Source organism: Mastigoproctus giganteus, chromosome 12 (genome assembly GCF_048544385.1).
Source record: "Mastigoproctus giganteus isolate SK-2022 chromosome 12, ASM4854438v1, whole genome shotgun sequence".
NCBI lineage: Eukaryota > Metazoa > Arthropoda > Arachnida > Uropygi > Thelyphonidae > Mastigoproctus > Mastigoproctus giganteus.
The window spans coordinates 161,191,017-161,218,291 of NC_143586.1; the positions used below are offsets into that span (position 1 = coordinate 161,191,017).

The 27,275-nt window shown below is 36.9% G+C and overlaps 2 protein-coding genes across 7 annotated transcripts in view; one reads left to right on the top strand and one right to left on the bottom strand.

The window, feature by feature from the left end:
* The window catches only part of LOC150077549 (uncharacterized), a 308,710-nt gene that overhangs the window by 11,497 nt on the left and 269,938 nt on the right, over nt 1-27,275 (top strand). The gene's annotated exons all lie outside the window — the stretch shown is intronic.
* Nucleotides 4,685-5,098, bottom strand: LOC150077550 (general transcription factor II-I repeat domain-containing protein 2-like). Its single transcript, XM_090385939.1, has one exon. It carries the CDS (start codon nt 5,096-5,098, stop codon nt 4,685-4,687), a length of 414 nt encoding a protein of 137 aa, XP_090242065.1.

Consider the following 27,275-nt stretch of genomic DNA (forward strand, 5'->3'; position numbering starts at 1 on the left):
TTTTTATAATGAAATAAATATATAAATTTCAAAAATATAATAACTTTAAGTAACTTAAACCCAAATTACATGGCACCCTAAGAATGTTGTTGCGGAACCCCTGTTGAAAACCACTGATGTAGTCACAAAGGAGCTGAATGCAAAGAATAATTTTGATATCATATATTTGGATATTAGAAAGGCTTTTGATACTGTTGCACAGGGAAGACTGCTGCACAAATTGGAACAGTTTGGCAATGGAGGCAACTTGCTGCTATGGATAAAGGGATGGTTGAGTGGGAGAAGACAAAGTGGCAATCAATGACACTGCTCTTCATGGACCAATGTTATTAGTGCAGTCCCCCAGGGTTCAATGTTGGGGACATTGTATTCATTAATGATATTGATGATGGTATATCAGGCTTAAATGTCCAAGTTTGCAGATGATACGAAGGTTGGCAGGGTTATTAATGACAGTATGCTGCTGCAACAGGATCTAGGAAAGTTGAGCAGATGGGCTGGGGGGGGTGGCAACTGAATTTAACATTGACAAATGTAAAGTACTGCATATGGGAAGCAGTAACCCCAGAGTAATGTACCAACTGTGTGGTACTACACTGACAGTGGTACTACACTGACAGTGGTAGAGAGTGAAAAGGACCTGGGGGTAATTGTGCAGGCAGATATGAAGTTTTCTGGGCAGTGCAGACGGTCTGCAAGAGTAGCTCATGGTGTCTTGTCAATGATATACAGGAATTTTTCTATAAGGGATAAGGAGGTGATTATCCCCTTGTCTAAGATGGTCAGGCCACACCTTGAGTACTATATACAGGTGTGTAAGCCTCATTTTAAGAAGGATGTAAGGAGGTTAAGATTTTAAGAAGGTTGCTGTTGGAACGAGTACAGAGAAGGACAACAAGATTAGTGAATTGAATGAAGGGTTGCTCTTACAAAGAAAGGCTTAAGTTTTGCAAATTACAGTGTCTGGAGATCAGGCACTTGTGAGGTGATCTGATTGAGGTGTATAAAGCCTTGAATGGTTTGAGCATGCTCAATGCTGATGAAATTCTTCCTCTTGCTCAGAATAATCGCCTGAGAGGGCATAAATTGAAATTGAGGAAAGACAGTTGTAAAATAGATGTGCGGAAATTTGCCTTTAGCCAGCGGGTGGTTGATTGCTGGAACAAACTTCCATCTCTCATTGTAGAAGTTGATAGCTTAAATAGATTCAAGGCAGAACTAGACAAACATTTGGAGCGAGTGGATGGGTGAAATGAGAAGTGTGTTTGTGTTTTTTTTTTGGCTGATGCGGTGTAAGCTTGCTTTCTTGCATCATCTGCTTTTGCTAATGCTGGATGGGAAGCACATCTGGCTTGAGACGAGCACCTCAGCTTCATTGTGAAAAACTCATAAAAATCCTTCACGTCATTGACAGTATTTGAACCCTGGGCTTTTTGGCGTGATGTGGGTAGGACGCATCATGCTGGAAAGCTGGATTAGGTATGATGGATTCAGTAAATCTGAATTCATCATTACTGAATCCATATCTAATTTGTATAAGAGAGAGTGTTGATATTGAAGCATTTTACAAGAAATTACTGAAGTAAACTTCTTATTTAATTTTTAACCAATTAATTTAATACGTAAAACACTGAATCTCGTTCTTAAATTTATTAATTATCGGTTAATAAAATTTGACTTTTAAATAATTGTTGGGGTTAACTAGGTGAAGGATAAAGAGTAAAGATTACTTATTAGAATTATAAAAATTTTGTACATGAACAAGGAATGTTCAAGAAAAAATACAGAAGTGTTTAAAGAGTGATGGTTTTACACGGGGGAAAAAAAAAAAAAAAACACTTCTATAGCAAGGCAAGATAACATCTAGCCCTACAGATAACTGTCATCTTGCTTGTTTGATTAAATTTAAAGTTTAGCATAAATCGCCTTTTTATGTTTATTAATTGGGCCTAGTTAAACAGGCAGATAGCAATCAGAAACAGATAGCCTTTCTAATTATTGGTTGGGATATATTGAATGGGGTTAGCCCTTGAAAAAGTTCCATTCAGTGTATCTATATATCAATAATTAGCTACCTAATCATTATTGTATTCTATATTATATACTGTATTTATATTATTGCTAATTATATGTTTATTTCTAGGGTATGGCAATGTAGACCAGCACAGACTATCTTAGTCTTTAAAAGTTCCTTTGGCCTTACGGCCTCCTGTATACTGTTTTGCCTATGTTTAAATATACTTTCAGTACCTATATAGTACATATTATACTATAATAATTAGATTACAGACTGATGTAATGTTCAATCTACTATTGATGGCATTAATCTGATCTGACATAACTTTTACATTTATCCCAATTTTTCATTTATGGCAATGTGTTAACGTTACGGTACTAGTAACACTAGTAACGCTAATTGTGGAGAACAGTTTATGTAGCAAAATTATGGTCGTTGGGTACTTTCTGCATATAGCAGTGTCCCAGGTCCATAAACCTTTATTATTATTTTTTTATTATTAATAATATCCAAAACTGTTGCTTCCTTCAAAGCACGTGCATGTGCGTGTGTGTGTGTATGTATATATATATATATATATATATATATATATATATATTTGGTGATTCATGAGGAATAGTAAATATTTCGGGAGGTTATAGTATCGATTATTCTGAGTAAAAAAGTACATGTAAACATGTGTTCAATTCTCAATTGCTACGTAGATACAGCTATTTGAAACTGGTGCGCACAGCTCCCTGAATCAGATTTGACCAAGAAGCAGTTATAACCTGATGCTGTTTGGTGTTAGAAGTGTTGTTAAGAACATCTTGACACATGTCGAATATGCTGAAATGGTGTTTTTCTAACTGAAATGGTGGTGGAAGTGCTACTACTGCTTGTAATGAATACCGACGGCTTCCTAACCGCAGAATACCAGATTCAAGAGGTTCTACACCAAACTGCGTGAAACTGCAATCCTAGCGTTCATATTTCTTCTGAACGTGCAAATCATGCAGAGCCGTGCCGATGGTGAAGCGAACTAGGCTCTTGCCTCAGGTCAGGTGTGCAAACTCATTTCTGTCCCGGGCCATTTTGTGTGATGGTATGATTTTCGCGGGCCGCATAAAATTTTCTTAAATATTGTATATTGATTCAGGATAATTAAAACTCATATGTAATTAACATTTAAATTTTTATTCAGATCTACAGAATACAAGTAATTTAGAATTTAGTATGTGTAGTGAAGAAATGGGAGTAAAGTGGCTGTTGATGAACTGGTAACTAAAGGAGCGCAAGGCAGCCAAAGTAACACACCTCTATTAGTTACAATTTATTAGGAAACGTTTCGGAAATTGCTACAAAGACTGAAGATGGATTTTGTAACAATAACAATTTCTGAAACGTTTCATAATAAATTGTAACTAATAGAGGTGTGTTACTTTGGCTGCCTTGCGGTCCTTTGGTTTTAGTATATATAATTGTTATATTATAATTTTTTATTTAAAAATTAAATATTCAATATATTTATGAAAATAATTAATTTGTTTTCCCGGAAACCTGCCAGCGTTTACCCCCCTACTAGTTTTTCAACATCAGGAGTCAAAGACTGGGAACATACAATTTTCAGTATGTCGGAAAGATGTTTATCTGTCAATCTCGATCTATACGCCGTTTTATTTAATTTCATACATGAAAATAATTGCTCGCATAAGTATGTACTCCCAAAGTAGCACATAATTTTCGCAGCAAACCTTTTAATTTCCGGGTATTTTTCACCTAAGTAAGAATATATTTTTGGAATTCCTACTTCTCGACATTTGTCGTTCAAAAATGAATCATTTTGGAAATCAATTAATTCCAGTTGAATCAAAGTGGGAGCTTTTTCGATTTCAAATGAAAAAGGTCCAACAAAAAGAGAAAACATATCTTCTAACTCTTTAAAATCATTAAAACGCTTATCGAATTCGTTTTTGATTTCCTCAATTTTGTCACAATATTGTGAGAAAGAGCAATTTTGATTTTGTGTTTTTAACTGCTCACAAGTAGGAAAATGGGTCAAAACGTCTTTTTTTTAAAATGATTTTTAAACAACGTTAGTTTTTGTACAAAACTTGCTATTGCGTCGTACATATTCGTTATTAACTTATTTTTACCTTTCAGTGAAATGTTAAGATTATTGAGATGGCTTGTAATATCAATTAAAATGCCAAATCCTTAATCCACAAAGGATTTTTTATAACTGATACATTTTCATTTCAAGAAAAACTATTATTTCCTCCAAAAGCAAATAAAATCTCTTTAAAACTTTGTGGCATGATAACCATCGAACTTCTGTATAATAAGGAAGATCGTCGAACTCGGATTATAAATCTTTAAGAAGAGAAGTAAATTGCCTTTAGTAAATTGTTTTCTTGGTTGAGTGCTCTCGCTCGAATAAAGTTGATTGTCTTTGTTACTTTTTGGACGATGTATTGTTTTCAATACATCGTCCATTTTTAAACGCAGAACTTGTTGATGAATAAGGCAGTGGACAGCCATGGTTTTCGCTTTATCTGGGTACTCAGCTTGTAATTTTCTAATCAATTTTGACACAAATCCTCTATTTTCACCTGTCATTGATTTAGCACCGTCGGTTGTTACAGACACAAGTCTGTCAAGTGGAAGCTTACACTTTTCTAAAATGCTCTACACAGCGGCAAAAATATCTTCGCCAGTCGTAGTTCCAAGAAGAGTGATAACTTCCAACAATTCTTCGGTGATCCTCATGTTATTATCGCAACCACGAAAAAATACAGCAACTTGAGCAACATCTCGTATATCTGTACTTTCATCAATCGCAATTGAAAAAAACGAGACTTCTGTAGATATATCCTGTAGTTGTGAACTGATGTTATCTGCCATTTCGCTAATTCTCTCTACCACTGTATTTCTTGATAATGAAATATCGCGAAATGATTGCAATTTTTCAGGACAAACGATTTCAGCTGATTTTATCATACATTCTTTAATTAACGAACCATCCGTGAACGATTTTGAACTTTTTGCTAACAAATAGCTTATTTCGTAACTTGCTCTTTCTACTGATTCATTAGTTTTCATGAATTTTATAAATATTTGTTGTTGACTGTAAAGTGTTTTCTTCATTGTTTTTAATTTTTCTTCTCTTATTTTTCCTTCGAAGCCCGAATATTGTTCCTTATGATTAGAGTTATAATGCCGCTTAATGTTGTATTCTTTAGCAACACTAATATTTTCCTTATAAATTAAGCATGTAATTTTACCGTTCACTTCCATACAAAAATAGTTCAGCTCCCACTTTGCTTGGAATTTTCTTCCCTCGTTATCAATTTTTATTTTCTTGACTGGTGTTGAAAGCGACATTTTCTATATAAATTCTATAGTTGTCTATATAAATTGTATAGTTGAAATTAAAATTATAAAATTAAAAAAACGATTTCTTTTGTTAAATTATAGATAGCAAACACAACGCACACAACACAACAGATCCCGACAAAGAAACTAGTACGAATGAAGTTATCTTTTCGATAAAATTATAAAAAACGCTACATTTGCAATATTGTAATATTAGTTTAAATGTAAAAGAAATTTAGATTAAGATTTCTCCATTTAAAAAATATTTTAAAAAATAAAATGTAACTCTTTTATTTTTAAAGAAATAAACTAAAAAGTTACAATGTTATTTAAAGATAATAATTTCAGTTTTCATTCATTTGAAATTACTATTTATATTTTTAGATCTTTCTAATCAAGGCTCCATCGATCCAGTCTATTTTTTTTAATTATTATCAATTAAAATGATTATTTTTATATTTATTACAGAGGTTTTTTAATCCTTATATTCTAGAATATAAGGATTAAAAATAGGTACTTTTTAATTGTTTACTTTAACATTTTATTTTTGTGTAGTGTAGTGGGCATTGCGGGCCACAAAAATTGTCGCGGGCCGCCAGTTTGACACCCTAGCCTCAGGTGAAAGGGGCGGCAAAAGAAAGATTAAATAATTTTTGAAATTAATGACGCATAAATAAATCTGTTATATATTTATAATAAACACTGCTTATGAGAATAAAAATCATTATAAACAGTTTTTATTTTATTTTTTGTCATCCTTTTATTTTTATTAAAACATGTACCAGAAATCTATTTTAAATATGTCATATTTTTTAAAAATATTTTAGGGGAGGGCGCAATATTTCATTCTTGCCTCGGGTACTAAATTCCCTCGGCACACAGTCCTGTGTAAATGAACAAAATGTGAATGAAACAGAACACATTCTTCAGTCGGTAGAACGTAGTCCTACTTAGTGGGGGGTTCAGGGTAGGGGCACCAGGGAACGTGTCCTCCTATCGTTTAGATCCTCTTTAGCTACAAAAATAACAAAAAAATGTTTTCATTGTTAACATAGGATTTTATCTATTTTTGCATTGTGGCTCAGCTATTTTCAGCTTACTGTAGTTGGCAACACTGATGCTAACGTGATCACCATTCCAGTGCACAAAATGGTGCTCCTCCTGTCATTTTTTTCTGGATCCGCCACTGGTCCTACTATTAGCACAAAATTTCTACGAGTATCGGTGTTCCACAGACAAGAGTATGGTGATACATAATTTTTTTTTTAATTGTTAACATATCATTTTATCTATTTTTGCATTGTGGCTCAGCAATTTTCAGCTTACTACAGTTGGCAACACTGATGCTGATGTGATCGCCATTCTAGTGCACAAAACGGTGCCCCTCCTGTCATTTTTTTATGGATCCGCCACTGGTCGTACTATTAGCACACACAATTTCTACGCGTATCGGTGTTCCACAGACAAGAGTATGGTGATTATTACATGAGCACGGCTTGTATCCATTTCACATACAGCGGGTGCAACACCTTCAACTAGGAGACGACGCCCTGCGATTGCTATTTTGTCGGTGTTTAAATGCTGATCGCCAATTAATACTGTTCAGCGATGAAGCTACTTTCATTCGGGACAGTATTAACAACACCCGTAACTCTCATAGGTGGTCAGATGAAAATCCACTGTAGAAACAAATTTTCAACATCGTTTCTCTGTTGTGCTGTGTCATCGACAGTCAGTTGATTGAGCCTGTTGTGTTACAAAATCGTCTTACAGGGTATATTTACCTACACTTTCTGCGAAACGAACTTCCACTACTATTGGAGGATGTTCCCTTGGCTACAAGATTGGTATGCACCAGGGACGTATTCAGGGGTGGGCAGAAGGGGAATATGCCCACCCCCTAGCCAAAAACTTGACATTAAAGAAAAAGAACGCAGGAGGCGTTCTTAAAAAATCTTCGAAACCCTGGTCGCTATGCCCGCCCTTACGATGACACCTAGATACGCCACTGGTATGTACTGTACTTTAAATATGACGGAGCTACTGCACATTATACCTTTCTGGTGATACAATATCTAAATCGAACTTTCCTTGAACGATAGATCGGCCGGGGTGTTCCTGTTAATTGGCCACCAAGGTCTCCTCCAGCTTCACTCTGTTAGATTTTTTGTTTGTGGGGATGGATGAAAAGCGCAGTATCAAAGAAAATGTGAATACAAGAGACTAATTGCCCGTTCGCATTTTGGATATTGCTGCCCTCATAAAGGAACTCCAAGACGACCTCAGAAGAACAACACGTCATATTACCACATGAGTTGCAAAGTACATCGAAGTTGGTAGTGGGATTTTCGAACATTTTTTTGTGAACTGTAAAAGAATTGTCAATTATTTGTGTTTTGCAGCATTCAAAAAGTCAATAAATACAAACAAGTCATTTATCGTTCTTTAATACCTCTCATAATGGCTTTGTGCACACCAGTTCCAAACAGCTGTATCTCCGTATCCATTGTTTATATGTACGTTTTTACTCGGAATAATCGATACTATAATCAGTGGCGGATTTAGCACTTGAGAGACCCCAGGATCAATTCAATTTTGACCCCCCCCCCCCCTAAATATTTTCGAATAGTTTTGAACTGCCTCCGCGAACAAATCTAATATCGTTTCTTGAGAAATATCGTCACAGGGTTCTTCACTCGTGGAATTACCTCCACTAGGAAAAAACTGAAAGTGTTTAATTTAAGCATTAATGATATTATGTATTCTACTTCAGATTCACTTAGTTCGCATAGATATTTCATATAATATGTAGGGATATTCGCATAAGACTTTACTAACTTCTCATATTAAATTATAGTTTTATTCAGTAACGGTAATAAAGATGAGTGTAAAAATTTAAAATTAAACAATTTTTTTTTTTTTTTTTTGAGACCTGAGATTTGAGGCCCCCTCGATTTAAGATGCCCCAGGCGCGCGCCTGTGCGGAAATCCGCCACTGACTATAACCCCCCCCCCCAAATATTTGCTATTCCTGAATCACCTTGTGTGTGTGTGTGTGTATATATATATATATATATTTCTCGCCCCCCCGAGCTTTCGTGGATTAAAAAAAAGTTCAGCCCATCACTTTTCCTAAAAACAAAAGTCTGTGCAGTATTTTTGTTTAGATTGTGATTCATTTAGATTGGTCTTGGCATCTTCCGATCCGAGCTTGATCATATTCTGTTTTATTTGTATTATAATTTCTATAAGAAAATGTTTTTATCTGTGGCCGCTGTTACGCCCTTTCTGAAAGACAAAAGTCGGTTTAGAAAGAGTGCTGTTAGAATGTGATAGGGAAAATGCTGCTACTCTCACCCAAGGGCACAGGAAGTTTGAAATGTCGCCAGAGCACTTGTGAAGTTATTAGTAAAGTGACGGGCCAGTAATAAAGATCAATTATTGGCAGGAAATACAATTGATTAAAGATACGCCCACAATTCAGTAGGCGAATCAGATGTGGCACGGTCACCGTTTTTATGCACTGGAATATGAGAATGGGATACATTATTATAACCGATTTTATTTACAGTATTTTTCTTCCTTCTCGAGCACTTTATCGTCGTTATATTTTACCATGCTGTATTTCATCTCGACTTGAACACGACCGGCTATAATTGACATAAATTTTATCCCGACTGTTCCTGTTGTTTGGCCTTATTATTGAGATTCGTGTTTTTTTTTTTTTTTTAATGTACGTACACACCAGTACAGGATGCTCGGTGGCAAGGCATTGGAAAAAATAAGATGCACATGGGCTCCGATCGAGAAGGGATGACTTAAAACTCATGGTTATAGCATGTTTATAACTTCTCGAAGTCTGGTTTTATTTGTCACACATTATTGTCATGTACGCATTTGATTATGTAAAATAAAACATTTTATAAATATGCAATTCTGTTAATTGTATTTTTTTTTTTTTTTCGTATTTGTGTATTCCTTTTTATCTTTCCTTTTCTTTTGTCTATTGGATAGCTGTGTTATCTGTGTGGTAATCGCTTTTTCTAAATTTTCTAAAAGCAATTCTGAACAGGCCAAGAAAGTTGACAATTCTAGGCATGTTATCTTCACTCTTGCAGACAGTCTGGTCAGGTTTCTCTCTTCGGTCTTGAATAAAGCTATTTACTTGTTTCTTTTAAATGTTATGCTAGCGTTTGAAAATCTGAACTAGTTCTTCCATCCATCTACTGAGGTATATTGAAGAATATTTATTTTACCAAACTTTTTCAAATCTTCCACTTCCATTTTGGAAATTGACATAAATTTTATCCCGACTGTTCTTGTTTTTTTTTCAGAGTCTGAAACAAGAGAAGAATTGTTCTTTTATTTACTACAAAACTACTTTACGGCTGCACTATATGACTACATGGTGCATAAGTTCCCACTGAAAAATGTTCTTATAAATGCTGGGTAGCACAAATTTCATGAATTGTCATTGCATTGTTTTTAAATGTTTGAAATTTTTTTGTGGACAAGTTTCCAGTATTTCATCGTAAAGATAAAGAAGTGGATGGAGTAGTGGATGTTTTGCAACAGAATCAGTTCTCTCGGTTTCATTGTGGGAACCTGCCAGATGCTATCGTGAAAGAAGAAAGAATTGATCTATGGTCCTTGGTTGGAGAAGTGACAAGTAAAAATAAAATAAATTTTTTGTTCATATTCCTGGATGACCACACGGTCAGAGGGGATCACAAGACAAAATAGCTAGCATCCCATTTTTCTTCCAACTCATGTATTAATATCCTTAACCTTGGTAAAACGCCTCCCACCATTCCCAACACGCTCCATTAAATGCCTCCTGTGGTCTTCTGTCAAAAGGATGTCAGAAGGATTTTGACGAATCTTGATGCTAAGAAAGCTCCAGGTCTCGATGGTATTTTTCCACTTGTTCTCAAAACCTGTGCTCCTGAACTTACTCCTATTCTTTGCCGCCTTTTTTCACTGTCTTATTCCAAAGGTGCTTTTCCTTCTGCTTGGAAATTTGCTCACATCCAGCCAGTTCCTAAAAAGGGTGACAAATCCCTCCCATTGCAATTACTTCTACTCTTTCTAAAGTAATTGAGAAATCAATTAACAGCCAACTCTTAAACTACCTAGAAACCTTCCGTCTGATCAATGATCGCCAGTATGGATTCCGTCAGTATCGATCCACTGGTGATAATTCTGGCTTATGTTATCCATTTATGGACTAATTCAATGGAAAGGTTCGGTGAAACACAAGTACAGTTGCTCTTGACATCTCAAAGGCTTTCGATCGTGTTTGGCATAAATTCCTTCTAAACAAGCTTCCATCTTATGGTTTGCCAACTGGTTATCCAGTTGGCAAACCATAAGATCCATTTTGTAATTGGTGCAAACCATAAGATCCATGTGTTGGCAATCCATTTTGTAATTGGTTATCCAGTTTTCTTTCTGATCGCTCACTTGAGGGTGATGGTAGATGGTTCTCTGTCTTTTAATTCTCCACTAATGCTGACGTCCTCCAAGGTTCAGTTCTTTCCCCCACTCTTTTTCTCTTGCATATTAATGACTTTCTTCCATTGACTGGAAATCCTACCCATAGTTTTGCCGATGAAAGCACATTGCATTCCACTTTCCATTTTGAGAAACCTTGCCCTGATCAATCAGCTTCAACTTCTCGAAAATTTACTACCAATTCGTTAAATTCCGATCTCCAGTGAGGCAAAGACAACTTAGTTGATTTCAACCCTTCTAAAACTCAGTTTTGTCTTATATCTCGCAAAAAGGATTCTTCTGCTCCTATGCTTATCTTTGGTGACACTCCGATTTCTAGGCAAAATGATATATCTCTTTTGGGGATTACCCTGACTTTTAATCTCTCTTGGCACAAGCACATTACAAATATTGCTTCCTCTGCATCTAAAAAACTTGGTTTTCTCTTTGCTCTCGGCGTTACTTTTCTTCCAAACAGCTGTTCACTCTGTATAAATCGGAAATCCGCCCTGCCATGGAATATTGTTTCCACATCTGGGGTGGTGTCCCCCAAACCTCTCTCAGGCTTCTTTATTACATTCAGAAGAGGGCAGTTAGTTTAATTGATGATTCATCTCTAACAGAGTCTCTCCACTCGCTGTCTCATAGACGTACTGTTTCTGCTGCATGCTTTTTCTGCAGATACTTCCATGAGCACTGTTCTTCTGAATTGGCTTCTATAATTCCCGCTCTCTCTTTCAAAACATCCGAATACGTGCATCCACCATCCATTTACTGTCCAATTTGAAACTCACAGAACGAACTTTTCATCTTCCTCGTTTATTCATTCAACTGCTGCAATCTTCCTTCGTACGTATTTCCTGAAAATTTAAGTCCAATGTCAACAAATATCTTCTTTCGTCTTCAAACTAAGCACGGTACTAAATACTATAGGTTCTAATACCTCTCGTGTTGGCGCCTCCGTAGCCAGGTGGGAAGGAGCAGCAGTACATAGCATACGCTTCTTGATTAGACCGGGGTTCGAGCCCGTCACCACCAAATACGGAGGATGTGGAAAGGTCAGAGAATGATCACCGCATATCCCGGAGCAATATGGCCTTAGTTGCTAATGCTCCTAAAAACCAAATAACCAACTAACCTCTCGTGTTTGGGGTTTATATAAAAAAAAAAAACTGCTTTTTCAAAAAAAAACTTTTTTTTTTTTTTGGAAAGCACTCATGCCTTTTGTAGAATACTCATCTTTTTTTTTTTTTTTTTTTTTTTTATGAAAACCCCAAACACGAAAGGTATCAAAACCTGTAGTACTTGTACCGTGCATGGGTTGAAGGAGAAGTATGGTGGGGGGGGGGGGGTGCCGGAAACTTTGCTCTAGAGACTAAACATGGGTTTCACCACTTTTTTTCACCACTAGGCATTTGTTTACAAATGTCTGATCTCCAACTTTTTGAAACTGTAAACGAGGCTATTATGCAAATACTGGGATTAGCTGATTTTCTGTTTAGACCACAAACTTTATTGGAATTTCTCTTATTTTCCGTAGTACTCACATAGGCGAGTGCTTTGCTCCGAGAAGCTTTTGGGTAGTGGAAAACGTGCCATAGTGATAGAAGGCAGCGTTTCATCACTAACGAACCATGCTTGGCCAGGTATAGTGGAGTAGTATATTGCATAGCCTCACAGGTTCTCTCAGCTTTCACGAAGAATGAACCACAATATAGACGGAAAAACAGCAACGTGTACGAGAGTAAAAACACAATTAAGGAGATACAAAAAGTAACAATTACTCTCCCCAACCGGTGAGTCACCAGGATTAAATATTTTCCTGCAGGGCCTGTCAGCCAATGTTCAGCTAACCAGCAACTGCTGGATTAAGTATGGCTGGTTAGCTGCATTGGCTGCGTGATTGCAGTTGTGGTACGTCTCCTCTTGCTACAACCATTGTATTATTCTTTTTTACTCTTTAGATAAAATCGGTTTTTTAGTTCATTTTTCTCAATGGGACATTTGTTCCCCATCTGCTGTTTAGTCTGACGGTGTGATTGATATACAGTACATTTCTGCTTCAAAATTTTTTCTTATTATTGGCATGACTTGAATTGGAAAGTTTTACGAAATTGAACACTTGTCAGGTTAATACGTTAGATGACAGTTAATGCGTATAAATGATATTACCGATCGCCAGATGAACTGGAAAATGGAGTTGCGACGTTCATTCCGAGCCATTATTAATGGAGTTCTAATTTTTTTTTTTTTTTTTGCAATGGTTCTTGATTGTTTATACTGCCATTATAGTAGAGTCAATAACTTGGGAGAAAGAGAGAAAGAAAGTGTGTGTTACTCATCTGTGATTAGAAGTGTCTGAGAACAAGGAAAGTTGTTAAGCCTGAAAAGGCTCAAATGATTGTGTTAACCTCAAATGATTGTATTGGTTAGTTATTAGCATTCTGAATAGTAGATGAGGAAGTTACAATTATGGTTAGAAGAACAAAGATGAGTGTAGACATCATAACATGTATAGTAATAGTTGATTGTTGTAAAATTTCGATATTATGAATTATAAAGTGTGTGTAAATAATTGTACAAATGGTAAATAAATCTAGTTTGTTGTTTTATCATGAGCTTTATGTGTGATATTGACAAGCATTAATTGTAAGTCACGGGAACTATTCTAGCACGGGGAGCTAATAACACAAATAAGAGAAAATTAGTATTTCCTCCAACTTGGATCTTCTGATAAAATTAATGGATAATATATATCATGCAGCAGGTAGCATGTGGGCCTTGGAAGGAAATTGAGGACCCCCCCTTGTTTCAAGAAAAGAAAATCAAATAAATTTCTTAAGCATCGGCCTAATGAAGGTTCCAAGGAGAGGGATGAATATATATATTGTGTATAAATAGATAAAATAATATATATAATAAAAAGAAGCGGTAATAATAAAAAAAAAAATAAAATATACTATTCCCCCCCCCCCACAATTGGATTTTTAGTTGAAACATAAGCATCATTACTGATACTTACCATAATTCAAACTTTAAGGAAGAAACATGCAAGTTTCTTCCATAAAGGAAAACTAACTTTTTTTTTTTTATTTTTTTAAATAGCATTGCATTGCTTAAATTAAAAACTAATATAAATGTATTTGTCCTGTTTTAGGTAACTTAATCTTGCTTAATATGGTTCGATTACCTTAATAAGGTGGGTATTTAATGATCATAGCTTCCATATGATATTCACTTTACACCAGGGAGGTGTCCATGTAGCATTATTTCCTAAATGCTTAATTGTAAACTAACAACTATCATTCTATTTTTTTTTTTTTTTTTTTTTTGTAGCCTAACTGTATTAAATAAAGTTATTTTACGTAAGATAAACAGGCTAATTTATTTACAAAATGCTTATTAAAAATGTTAAGTAAGTTATTTTAAACTTGCAAGTTTTTTCTTAAAAAACTTGCAAGTTTTTTTTTTTTTTTTTTTTTTATGAGAACCCCAAACACGAGAGGTATTATAACCTATAGTACTTAGTACCGTGCTTGGGTTGGAGGTTGAGAAGACGAAAGAAGATATTTGTTGATATTGGACTTGAACTTCTGTAGATTGTAATTTTCAGGAAATACGTATGAAGGAAGGTTGTTCCAGAAAACGGCAGTTGAATGAATAAATGAGGAAGATGAAAAGTTGGTTCTGTGGGTTTGTAGTTGGACAGTAAATGGATGTTGGCTGGTGGCGGCACGTGTTCGGACTGTTTTGAAAGAGAGAGCGGGAATTATAGAAGCCAATTCAGAAGAACAGTGCCCATGGAAGTATCTGTAGAAGAGGCATGCAGCAGAAACAGTGCGTCTATGAGAAAGCGAGTGGAGAGACTCTGTTAGAGATGAATCATTAATTAACCTAACTGCCCTCTTCTGAATGGAATCAAGAAGCCTGAGAGAGGTTCTGGGGGCACCACCCCAGATGTGGGAACAATATTCCATGGCAGGGCGGATTTGCGATTTATAGAGAGTGAGCAGCTGTATGGGAGAAAAGTAACGCCGAGAGCGAAAGAGAAAACCAAGTTTTTTAGATGCAGAGGAAGCAATATTTTTAATGTGCTTGTGCCAAGAGAGATTAGAAGTCAGGGTAATCCCCAAAAGAGATATATCATTTTGCCTAGAAATCGGAGTGTCACTAAAGATAAGCATAGGAGCAGAAGAATCCTTTTTGCGAGATATAAGACAAGATTGAGTTTTAGAAGGGTTGAAATCAACTAAGTTATCTTTGCCCCACTGGAGAATTACCTGAAGATCGGCATTTAAGGAATTGGCAGCAGATTTTCGAGAACTTGAAGCTGATTGAGCTGGACAAGGTTTCTCAAAATGGAAAGTTGAATGCAATGTGCTATCATCAGCAAAACTATGGATAGGATTTCCAGTCAATGGAAGAAGGTCATTGATATACAAGAGGAAAAGAGTGGGGGAAAGAACTGAACCTTGGGGGACACCGGCATTAGTGGAGAAGTTAGAAGACAGAGAGCCATCTACCATCACCCTCAGTGAGCGATCAGAGAGAAAACTGGATAACCAATTACTAAAAACAGTTGGCAAACCATAAGATGGAAGCTTGTTTAGAAGACCTTTATGCCAAACACGATCAAAAGCCTTTGAGATGTCAAGAGCAACTACTTGAGTTTCACCGAACCTTTCCATTGAATTAGTCCATAAATGGGTAACATAAGCCAGAATATCACCAGTGGATCGACACTGACGGAATCCATACTGGCGATCGTTGATCAGACGGAAGGTTTCTAGGTAGTTTAAGAGTTGGCGGTTAATTGATTTCTCCATTACTTTAGAAAGAGTAGAAGTAATTGCAATGGGACGATAATTGGATGGGAGGGATTTGTCACCCTTTTTAGGAACTGGCTGGATATGAGCAAATTTCCAAGCAGAAGGAAAAACACCTTTGGAATAAGAAAGTGAAAAAAGGCGGCAAAGAATAGGAGTAAGTTCAGGAGCACAGGTTTTGAGAACAAGTGGAGAAATACCATCAGGACCTGGAGCTTTCTTAGCATCAAGATTCATCAAAATCCTTCTGATATCCTTTTGACGGAAGACCACAGGAGGCATTGAATGGAGCGTGTTAGGAATGGTGGGAGGTGTTTTACCAAGATCATTAATACATGAGCTCGAAGAAAAATGGGATGCTAGCAGGTCAGCTTTATCCTTGGCTGAAGTGACAACAGAACCATCTGGTTTGGACAGAGGTGGGAGCAGAGATGGGCAAAAGTTGCGGCCAATAGCTTTGGCAAGAGACCAGAATGCTCGGCTACCATTAGGGCAAGAAGCAAGTTTTCTACTCTTAGCCTGTTCAAACTCTAGTTTAGACTGATTAATAACTGCTTTACAATTGTTGCGAGCTTTGGTGTAGGCAGAAAATGAAAGTGAAGAATTAGAAACAAGCCAATTACGATATGCAACGTTCTTCTCTTGGACAGCCTTAGCACATTTATTGGAAAACCAAGGTTTAGATAAAGGACGAGATTTTAAAGTGGAGTGTGGGATAAAGGATTCCATTCCTGCAAGAATAATTTCACTGACACGATCTGAGCAAACGTTGACATCAGAAGTTTTGAAACAGTAATCAGACCAAGGAAAGGAAGAAAAGAAGTCTCGCAGGTCATCCCATTTTGCATTCTTGTAATGCCAAACAATACGAGGTTGGGAATAGCCATGAGATAAAGGTTCCATTGGAGAAGAGACAATCACCAAGTTGTGATCTGAAGTGCCTAAAGGACCTCTCACTTCAACCTTGTACTTAGAAGGGTTGTTTGTGAGAAAAAGATCAAGCGTATTGGCTGTATGATTAGGATTGTCCGGTATTCTTGTAGGTAAGTGAACAATCTGTGCTAGGTCATTAGTAATTGCAAAAACCTCAGCATCTCGACCTGCTGGGTCGGTGTGACTAGAAAACGGAAGCCAGCTGGAGTTGTGAACGTTATAATCACCAAGGAAAATTACCTCATTGTTAGGAAAGTTGGACTGGAGAAAGTCAAGTTGCAAAGAGAGGAAGTCAAAGAGCTCCAAGTGATTTGTCGAGTTGGGAGAACGGTAGAGACAACAGATGAATTTTACACAATGAGGTAGAGAGATTTTAAGCCAGAGAAGATCAAAGAGAGGAGATTCCAAATTGCCAAGTCTCTGACAGGGAATATCAGAACGGACATATGCACAAGTACCACCTTTGAGGCGAAAGGAATCATACAGCAAATAATTTGGACATCTGAGATGAGCAGTAGTTGAATCAACTGATAACTGAGATTCAGTCAGAAAAAGTACATGGGGTTTGGAAGACTGCAAGTGGAAATGGACATCGTTGAGATTAGAATTGAGACCACGTATATTTGTGAAATGAATTAGGAAGTCCTTGGGAGGTTTAGATCTTTTCGCAGATAAGCTTGCTCTATTATTTTGACAATTCATGGTGTATTCAATAGTAAGAAAAAGTGGGTGGGACATGCTGTATGAAGTAATGAAATTTTTGGATATGTCGTACACGTGGTAAGAATCTACCCAGATCCTTGACATAACGTTGCCTCGACAATGCTCCCCGCATACACACTACTCGGACTCCCTCCAGTCACTATCTGGCAGAGTAGAGGTAGCAAGATTATACACTAGCTGATCCGGAAGCTTCCTAGAGAGTTACCAATAGGTTCAGTCCGGTGTACTAACTGGCGGCCGGCCTGCGAACACCGTTTTAGAGCTGTACCCTCGAAATGTAAGGAATATTGGATCTCGCCACGACATTCATCATTACCTCAAAAATCATCAATCATACTGCATGATGGAAGAGATAGGGAAGGGTTGGCCGGAACTTAGCTCTAGAGACTAAACATGGGTTCCACCACTTCAAGCTTCCAATAAGCAAAGTGGTGGTATTTCACCGGTTGATGAGAGTCATCTACCACCTAGTACTGCCTGGTAACATAGAGGGGCGGCGTTCCTCCATGTGGTGTGGGCGCCACACCTCGACCCCTGCTTACGTTGGTTCACACCTGGGTGGTCACCCACCATGTACTTGTGCATGAAGGTTATATCCAGGATTACTAACAGTCCCACCATCGTGAAGGTGCAAGCAGAGGATTTGGCTGTCATAGACCGTCCGGACTTCGCCGAAATTGGGTCCACTTTGACTTGAGTGTCACCCGAATATCAGTTCCATCAGCGTTTTAGACTCCCAGGTAGCAAGAACAGCTTGTCTGGCATATCTGAGAGAATGTCTGTGACAACCTCAAGGACCTAAATTAAAATAAAATAGGATAATTAGTCATTTGTTTTAAAAATGCGTAATGAAAAACTGGTTATTACGTAAGTTTGTGTTTTAAGAAAACTTTTGTTGTAACTGTCAGTATTTAATATAAGTTTTTTTTTTTTTTTGTTGTTGTTGATGCAACATTATAGGCTTGTTTTTCTTGGTGATTCCTTTCTACTCTCTCTCTCTCTCTCTCTCTGGCTAACTCGGGATTTTTTTTTTTTTTTTTTTTGGCTGGTGCAGCAGCCTCAGGCTTCCTTGCACCATGTAGTTAATAATGATAATAATCTGGTGAGTATGGTCTTGGCAAACCCAGGGTCCTGAGCTCGATATCATCATTCTTCTCTTTCTTGGTGATTCCCTTCTACTTTCTCTCTCTCTCTCTCAAGGTAACGCAGGATTTTTTGGCTGGTGCAGCATAAGCCTCAGGCTTCATTGCACTATATGGCTAATAATAATAAGCTTGCAATATTTTTCGAGTAATACCGACAGTTCCAACTCCTAACGTACACACACAGGGGGAGAGAGAGAGAGAGAGAGAGAGAGAGAGAGAGAGAGAGAGAGAGAGCGCACCATATATGCCAAGTACAAATATAAGCGTATGTAAATTAATGTAGTTTGAAACCACTTCACACCCCTTACCCCACACTTGCTCTCTGCAAAGTCTTACGCCTTTACCCTCTTATTTCTTATTCTCCTCCAGATCCGGCCCGGCACAGATACCTTATTGCCCTTCCCCCTTTCACCTCCTCCTCCTTTTATGCTTCTGCATTTAGTAAATACAAAGTATTTTGTAAATACTTTGTAAATTACTAAGTGTACTTTGTATTTACTAAATGCAAGAAAGTTAGCAGTGCAGATCTGAAAATACTTGCAGATCTTTACTGCTAACTTTCTTGGTTGCAATATTATTCATATCAAGAATTCGATTTTTACGGTTTATGCTGCATACTCCAGATACGTGCGCTGTGTCATCAGGTATTTCTTCATGTGGATTATATTGCAGTGAATAAGCATTTTTTTCAGTAGCGAATATACTGTAGTTGCTAAGCCTCAATGAACACCGTTCTGCAAGTGCACTCAACCGTCAAGCTCCTCAGAACCCTGCAACTGGTCATTAACTATATCTGCCATTTAGTTTCCCTTGCATTTTATTGCTGTGACTAAGAGTATAACCAGTTTATTGGCTTACATAACTGAAACATTCCAGTCATTTGAAGAAATAACGTAACGTGTACTGCTTCCACACGAAAGCAGTACACGTTATTTGTGTTATGGCAATTATTTCATCATAGGTAGTATTTATCTATAATATGTTTATTTAATAATAATAATAATAAAAAAAAAAAGTAATGTACTCTTCTAGGAACACAAATATGGAATTGCTATGAAACCATTTTACCAAAATATGTACTGTTTTGTTTTAAATTGTACTTCTCGGCTAGATCAGCCAGTGCGGTCAGGCGCGCGGGTGCATAAGTACACGTGCCTTGAGTGACCGGGGTTCAAGCCCGTGACTGCTGAATACGGTGCTGTTTCTTGTATTCTGTCTATCTTGTGAACTCCTCTGATCATTTGGTCGTCCCGGAGTATAAACAGAAAATTTATTTATTTATTGTACTCTGTCCCATTTGTAAACTCCTATTATCTAGTGGTCCTGCCGTAGTACAAATATTGTTTGAATTATAGTAGTTTACAAATGTTTCCCTGTGTTTTTGTGTTCACGACAGTTATTCCATCATACGAGGAGTGAACAATAAGTTCTGAGAACAAATATAAAATGTAGTAATAAATTATAAAATAGGTTTTATAGCTTAATGTCTTATGCAATTTCTAAAATTTCTTATTATATTTTATGTTACTGCTATGGATAAAGGGACGGCGAGCGAGAAAAGACAGAGCGATAATCAGTGGGCTCTGCTCTTCTTGGGCTAATATTATTGTTGTTGTTAAGTGTTTAATGATATTTTTCAGTATTAATGAAGGCATACCAGACTTAATGTCTGTTTTCAGATTATACAGATGTTGGTAGGGTGGTTAATGACAGTAAGCAGTATATGCTGTACAACGATACACACACACTAGAACCCGGAATCCCAATTTCAACTCTGTAATGTATTATTTTCCCGGGTAACAAGTTTTCCTGCATAAAAAGTTCGTGATAAAGAATACAGTGTATTATTAGAATAACGTTTTCCTACTTAATACGTTTTTTTTTTTTTTTTTTTTTTTTTTTAAATATAGAAATTATTTATTTTTAATATTAAACAATATAAGCATTTGGTAATCAAACAATTGAATGCCAAGCATCGTTTTTGATATTCATGCATCTCATATTGTGAATGCTTTCACAACGAGTTGCCCTGATATTGCACTACCTCCAATAGGCAGCGCTTCAACAATGGAGAAGACTAATGTTACTTTTTCTCGGCGGATACCACTACCCCTGGTTGGTGAAGACTAACATTAGTCTTCTCCATTGGCGAAACGCTGCCTATTTGGAGGTAGTGCAATATCAGGCAACTCGTTGTGAAGGCATTCACAATATGAGATATAATACAAACATGCCATTTCACCTACTTCGGTTATTTACTACGAACTAAAATTATGCTTAGCAATAACTTGTTCGATTAATGAATTTTTCGTAGTAATGAATTTTGCGGCTTTCAGTACTAAAACCTTTTTGTATAAACATTTTGATATAATGGAAGTGACATATTGCAGTTGTTTTCATTGATATCCATAATTGGATACCGCGTTAAATTCTGATGGTTGTGAACAGTTCTAAATTACTTAGTAGATTTTTGCTCTGTCTTATTGTAATTGTTACATTTTAAGGTGTGTTGAAACTCCAAAGGAGCTAATTCTTCCAACTTAGTAATGAGTTTAATGAACAGAACGTTAAGAAATCCTCAGTTAATGTTTCCCATAGGCAGAGTAAAATATTTATAAATTCTGAAATAGTACTTAAAAATCATCTTTAACTTATGTGTATCTTTTTATTTTTATTTGTATAGTTAGCATTTCATACCCTTCTAAGAAGTTCTAAACCTCCAGTCCCTTGGAAAACTTCTTATCCGGGTTTTACTGTATATTTAAAATTAGGCAGCAGGCTGTGAAGTAGCAATCCCAGAATAACATACCAACTGTGTGGTACCACGCTGTTGGTAGTAGAAAACAAAAAAGACTTGGTTGATAACTGTGCAATGAGGCAAGAAGTTCTCTGAGCAGTGCAGAGAACTTCATGTCTGACTGCTAGGGCAGTTCACGGGGCATTTGTCAATAATAATACAGGAATTTTGCCAGCAGGGATAAGGAGGTAATTCTCCGCTGTAAAAGGCAGTGGTAAGTCCACATCTTGAATATTGCGTACAACTCCGAAAGCCTCATTTTAAGGGTGTGGATCTGTTGGAACGAGTGCAGAAAAGGGGAATAACGTTAGTGAGGGGAACAAAAGGATACTCTTACCAAGAAATGCTTCAGTTCTGCATATTACAGCATCTGAAACTAGGAGATTTGATTGAGGATCGCCTGCTAAATGATTAGTTTCCTTCCTCTTGCTCAGCCAACACGCATGTGGTGACACAGACTTAAATCGAGGAAAAATAATTGCAGACTAGAAGAATGGAAATTTAATTTCAGCCGCCGGTAGTTGATTGTTGGACGAATTTTTATTTGGTGTTGTGGAAGTTGGTAGTTTGAATAAATTGAGGAAAAACTAGATACATTATTAAAGGGGTTGGGCAGGTGATGTGGGAAGGTTTTTTTGTTTTTGCTCGTTTATGCTATGTAAGCTTGTTTTCTTGTATCATGTGCCACTACTAATGCTGCTTCTACTAGAGCCAACTCCTGCATGATCTGATGATGGAATCCGGCATGGATTCTGAAACGTTACCTTTGGTAAGTTTAGGGTAAAATGAACCAAAAGAGTGGTTCATTTAAAAATTAATGCATGGATAATCGCACGTTGCGTCATCTCCAAATTATAGACAACATGTGGCAGTGCAAGTATCAGGTTTTATGTGATTTCACGCATTAATAAATTTGTTTTATATCTGGAAACTAACTAAATTTAAATTGATATTTTGTCGCTAGCCGAATTGCAGTTTTGAAATATGTACTTGCCTTTTGGCTGTCTGGTATAAACTATGCTTCACCCAAGTCAGTATATTTTCCTACGTGCCATTGGTTCACCGAGTTCAATGGTTCTCAGACTTTTTAATGTGAAGACACCCTAAATCCATTATGAAAAATTCCTGGCACCCACAGCACCCAGTGCATGTGGAAGGGCAATGAGGGAATTTTTTTTTTTTTTTTTGAAAAATGCATGAAAAAAACGTTTGGCTTTTGGTACAGGATTTTTAAACAATTTTTTTTTATTTAAAAATTGGCCTCATACCGCATTTTATACACAATTTCTATATCTGTAAGAATAATAAATTGTATGAAAAAAATCTAAATAAAAAGAAATAATATTCGATTGTTTTTTCATACTTATTTTAATGTTTTGAAAACAATAAGTACATTTTCTAATTTACATCCAGAAACTAAAATAATTTAAAATAAAATAAAAAAATACAAAATTATATTGAAATTTTAGGGGTAAGATCCGCTAAGCGAGTATAAGGGTACGCGACGTACGGCTCGGCTGTTCTGCATATGCAGGTGTATGTACATAAATGCTGCGGTCAGCAATTATTTCATGACTACTTCTAATTTACACAGTTGCATGAAAATCGACGACCTTTTGTGGCGACAGCCACGTTGTAAGCCGATGCTAAATTTGCCGTCGCGGCACCCTTATAAAGAGTAAGCGGCATCCTAGGGTGCCGCGGCATCACTTTGAGAACCACTGACCTAGTTCATCATCCCTAGTACATGGAAACAAAAATAGAAAATACTGTTTAGAAAATATTGATGGATAAACTAGATGGGAGGACTTAATTTTATATTAAAAAAAAAATAGTTTGCTATTATATACAAGCAACCTTAAGCTTTAAAGCAAAAATTAAGTTTTTTTTTTTTTTTTTTTAGTGCTAGTTCTGTAAATCTCTGAGTATCTATGTAAATCTCAACTGCATATGTAAGTGATATGCAGTTGAAATTAATTTAGGGACAATACTCCGCCCCTTTTAACCTAAGAAAAGGTGTATATATTATTAAATTTCTCTCCTGCCCTCAAATATATATTTACATGGCCCAGCTGCCACACTTGTTTTAACCGGCAAGCTTGCGGATGGAGTCTCTTCAAATATGTAATCTGCTAACTATAACGTGTGTGCGTGTTTGATGGAGATATGGCAGCTGTTTCATGGAGATATGGCAGCAATTGTGAGTCAGTTTCCGATTTTAATACACCGGCATATGGGGGAATACACCTCCCCCCATACGAGGAAATTTTACTTTTCTCCTCCTGACTCTGGATTAAAACTGGAAAGGTATATAAAAAAAGACGAATAGCTCATTGGAATGGAGATATGACTTATGCAATTTTTTTCCTTCTTCCATATCTCGCAGTTAGCGAATCGCGAAAGTATACAAAAGAATGTTTTTGTTTTTTATTCAAGGTGATATGAGTAGATACTTCTTCCTCCACTATGTATTATAATCGGAAAAATGAAATTATTAGATTTAAAAAAGAAAAAATCATTTTTCCTAATTTTTAAAAGGACAACGGGGATATATTATTTTCCCCAAATTTAATTCATAATTCCTTATGAATTAAGTTCTTAGATATTCAATAATTGGATAACCATGCAGCATATACAGGGTGATTCAGGAGGAATAGTAAATATTTTGTGAGGTTATAGTATCGATTATTCTGAGTAAAAAAGTTTATATAAAGATGGGTCCAATTTTCAATGGATACGGAGATACAGCTGTTTGAAACTGGCGTGCACAAAGCCATTATGAGAGGTATTAAAGAACGATAAATGACTTATTTGTATTTATTGACTTTTTGAATGCTACAAAACACAAATAATTGACAAATTTTTTATAGTTCACAATAAATGGATTTCAGGAAAGCTTTTGAGACTGTTGCGCCTGGAAGACTGCTGTACAAATTGGAGCTATATGGCATTAAGGACAAGTTGCTGCAATGGATAAAGGGATGGAAGACAGCAGAGAGTGGTAATAAATGGACACTGCTCTACATGGACTAATGTTATTAGTGGAGATCCCAGAGTTCGGTGCTGGGCTCATTGCTGTTTTGTGTAGTTATCGATGAAGGTATATCAGGCTTAATGTCGAAGTTTGCAGATTTTTTGTAGGGGAGCCAACCACATGGTTGGGCCCCCTACAAAAAATAAATATTTATATGAATACAATTTTGTATATAAAAACTTTTATTTATTTAAAAAATAAATTTATATAATAATTTATTTAAAAAACATACATTATAATAGTTTAACTAATAAATATTCAATCTTTTTAGGTTGAATATTTTTTTTCTGAACCTTTTTCTAAGCTCCGCTTTTTGGCTTATTCATTATTTGTGAACCCCTACGTTTCGCGATCACCAAGAAGACCTTCTGCGAATTCCGTGAATCACAAAAAAAAAAAAAAAAAAATAGGAGATAAAGCGTAAGATAGGGATATACACTGTGCTGCCACTTTATTAGGTACATCTACCTAGTAGCGTGTTGAGCCTTCAAAACAGCCTGAATTCTCTAGGCATGGATTGAACAAGATGCTGAAAACGTTGTGCATGAATGTGGAGTACCATGCAGACATGAGTGTGTCACGCAGTTCCTTGAGATTCGACGGAGGTGTAGGCCTGCAGCGAACAGCCCTTTCCAGTTCATCCCAAAGATGCTCAATAGGATTGAGATCCGGAGAACTGAGCGGGCCACTGCAGCAAAGAAAAGTCATTGTCATGTTCCTGGAACCATTCCATAGTGATTCGGGCTTTGTGCACCGGCGCATTATCATGCTGGAAGTAACCATCTGACTGAGGATAAACTGTGAACATGAACGGATGTACTTGGTCAGCAATGATGTTTAGGTACGATGTGGCATTGAGACGTGAATCTATGGGTATCAGTGGACCCAACGTGTGCCAAGAAAACATCCCACACCATAACACTGCCACACCACATTGCACAGTAGTCGTCAGACATGACGGGCCCATGGATTCATGTTGTTTTCGCCAAATTCTGAGCCTTCCATCAACATGATGCACCAGGAACTTCGACTCGTCAGACCAAGCAACTGTTTTCCAATCCTCGATAGTCCATTGGTGGTGTTGCTGTGCCCACAGGAGGCGTGCTCTCTTGTTCTTCATTGATAACAAAGGTACGCGATGTGGCCGTCGGCTGTTGTAGCCCATTCGCGACAAAGTGCGACTAGTGGTCCGTTGCGATATTTTGTTCTGCGCACCAAGGTTTTATTTTGACGTGATGTGCGAAATTGTGGCACGTCTGTTTTCTTGCACAATTCTAGCCATCCTCCTCTGACATCTCTCATCAACAAGCGATTTTCTTCCAGATGAGTGCCGTTGAGAGGATGTTTTCTGTTCGTTGCACCATTCTCGATACACCCTTGAAACTGTGGTGCATGAAAAGTTCGGGAGAACTGCTGTTTAAGAGATGCTTTGTCCAGCACGTCTTGCACCTACTACCATGCCACGTTCGAAATCCGTTAGATCACTCCTTTTCCCCATTCTTGCTACGATTGCATGCTTAACTGATACTAGAAAGGTTGTTCTGCTGCATTTATATCCATAACTGTAGTCATGTGACTTGCAACGTTGTGGGACAAACCAATTGTGTGCACAGCAGGGGTGTACCTAATCAAGTGGCAGCATAGTGTGTGTGTGTGTGTGTGTGTATATATATATATATATATATATATATATATATATATATATATATATATATATATAACTTTATTTTTTATATAGAGGTACTAAATAAACATCAATTATAGATCACCACAAAATTAAAAAGATACTGTACACCTTTTATAATGAAATAAATATATAAATTAAAAAAAAAAATTAAGTAATTTAACCAAAATTACGTGGCACCACTGCTCTAGAAAGAAGGGGATGGATCAGATTGGTCCACTTGATATCGATGGATCGACTGTTGATGATCCTGCTCAGATAGCTGATAATCTGAATGAATATTTTGCATCTACCTTCAAACACAAGGAGTTATTAAGGGTGGAAAATGCCGGAAGTTTATCAAACTGTAACAGGGTGCTTAATGATTTTGTAATAACTGAGAGCAAAGTGGAGGAGAAATTGTTGAAGTAAAACATAAGAAACTCACCTTGGGTGGTTGGGATCTATCTACAGTAGTTATATTAGACGAGGCAACAAAGGAAGTAAGCAAACTCTTAGCCATAATTATGAGAGCATCCTTGGACTCAGGGAAAATCCCCACCACGGACTGAAAATGCGCAAATGTATCGCCAGTTCGCTAAGGGGAATCCAAGGGTGACACGAGTAATTACAGACCAGTTAGTTTAACTTTTGTTCCGGGTAAATTAATGGAGTCACTGGTTAAAGGTGCATTGCAGGATCATTTAGACAAGACTGCAGTAATAATTTAGACACAGCATGGGTTTGGGGAAAGTCTTGTCTGGAAAATTTGATTGGAGACCATAATGTGGTTACAAAGGAACTGAATTCAAAAATAATTTCGATATCATATACTTGGATATCAGGAAAGCTTTTGACACTGTTGCTCATGGAAGATTACTGTACAAATTGGAGCAGTTTGGTATTAAGAGCAAGTTGCTACAATGGATAAAAGCCTGGTTGAGTGGGAGAAGACAGAGAATGGTAATCAATGGACGCTGCCCTTCGTGAACTAATGTTATTAGTGGAGTCCCCAGAGGTTGGTTTTGGGCCCACTGTTGTTTTATATATTTATCAGTTATATTGATGAAGGTATATCAGGCTTAATGTCGAAGTTTGCAGACGATACAAAGGTTGGCAGGGTTTATAATGACAGTGTGCTACTGCAACAGGACCTAGAAAAGTTGGGTAGATGGCCCGAGAAGTGGCAACTGAAGTTTAACATTAACAAATGCAAAGTACTTCATATGGGTAGCAGTAACCCAAGAGGAACATACCAACTGTGTGGTTGGTATGTTCCTTTTCATTCTC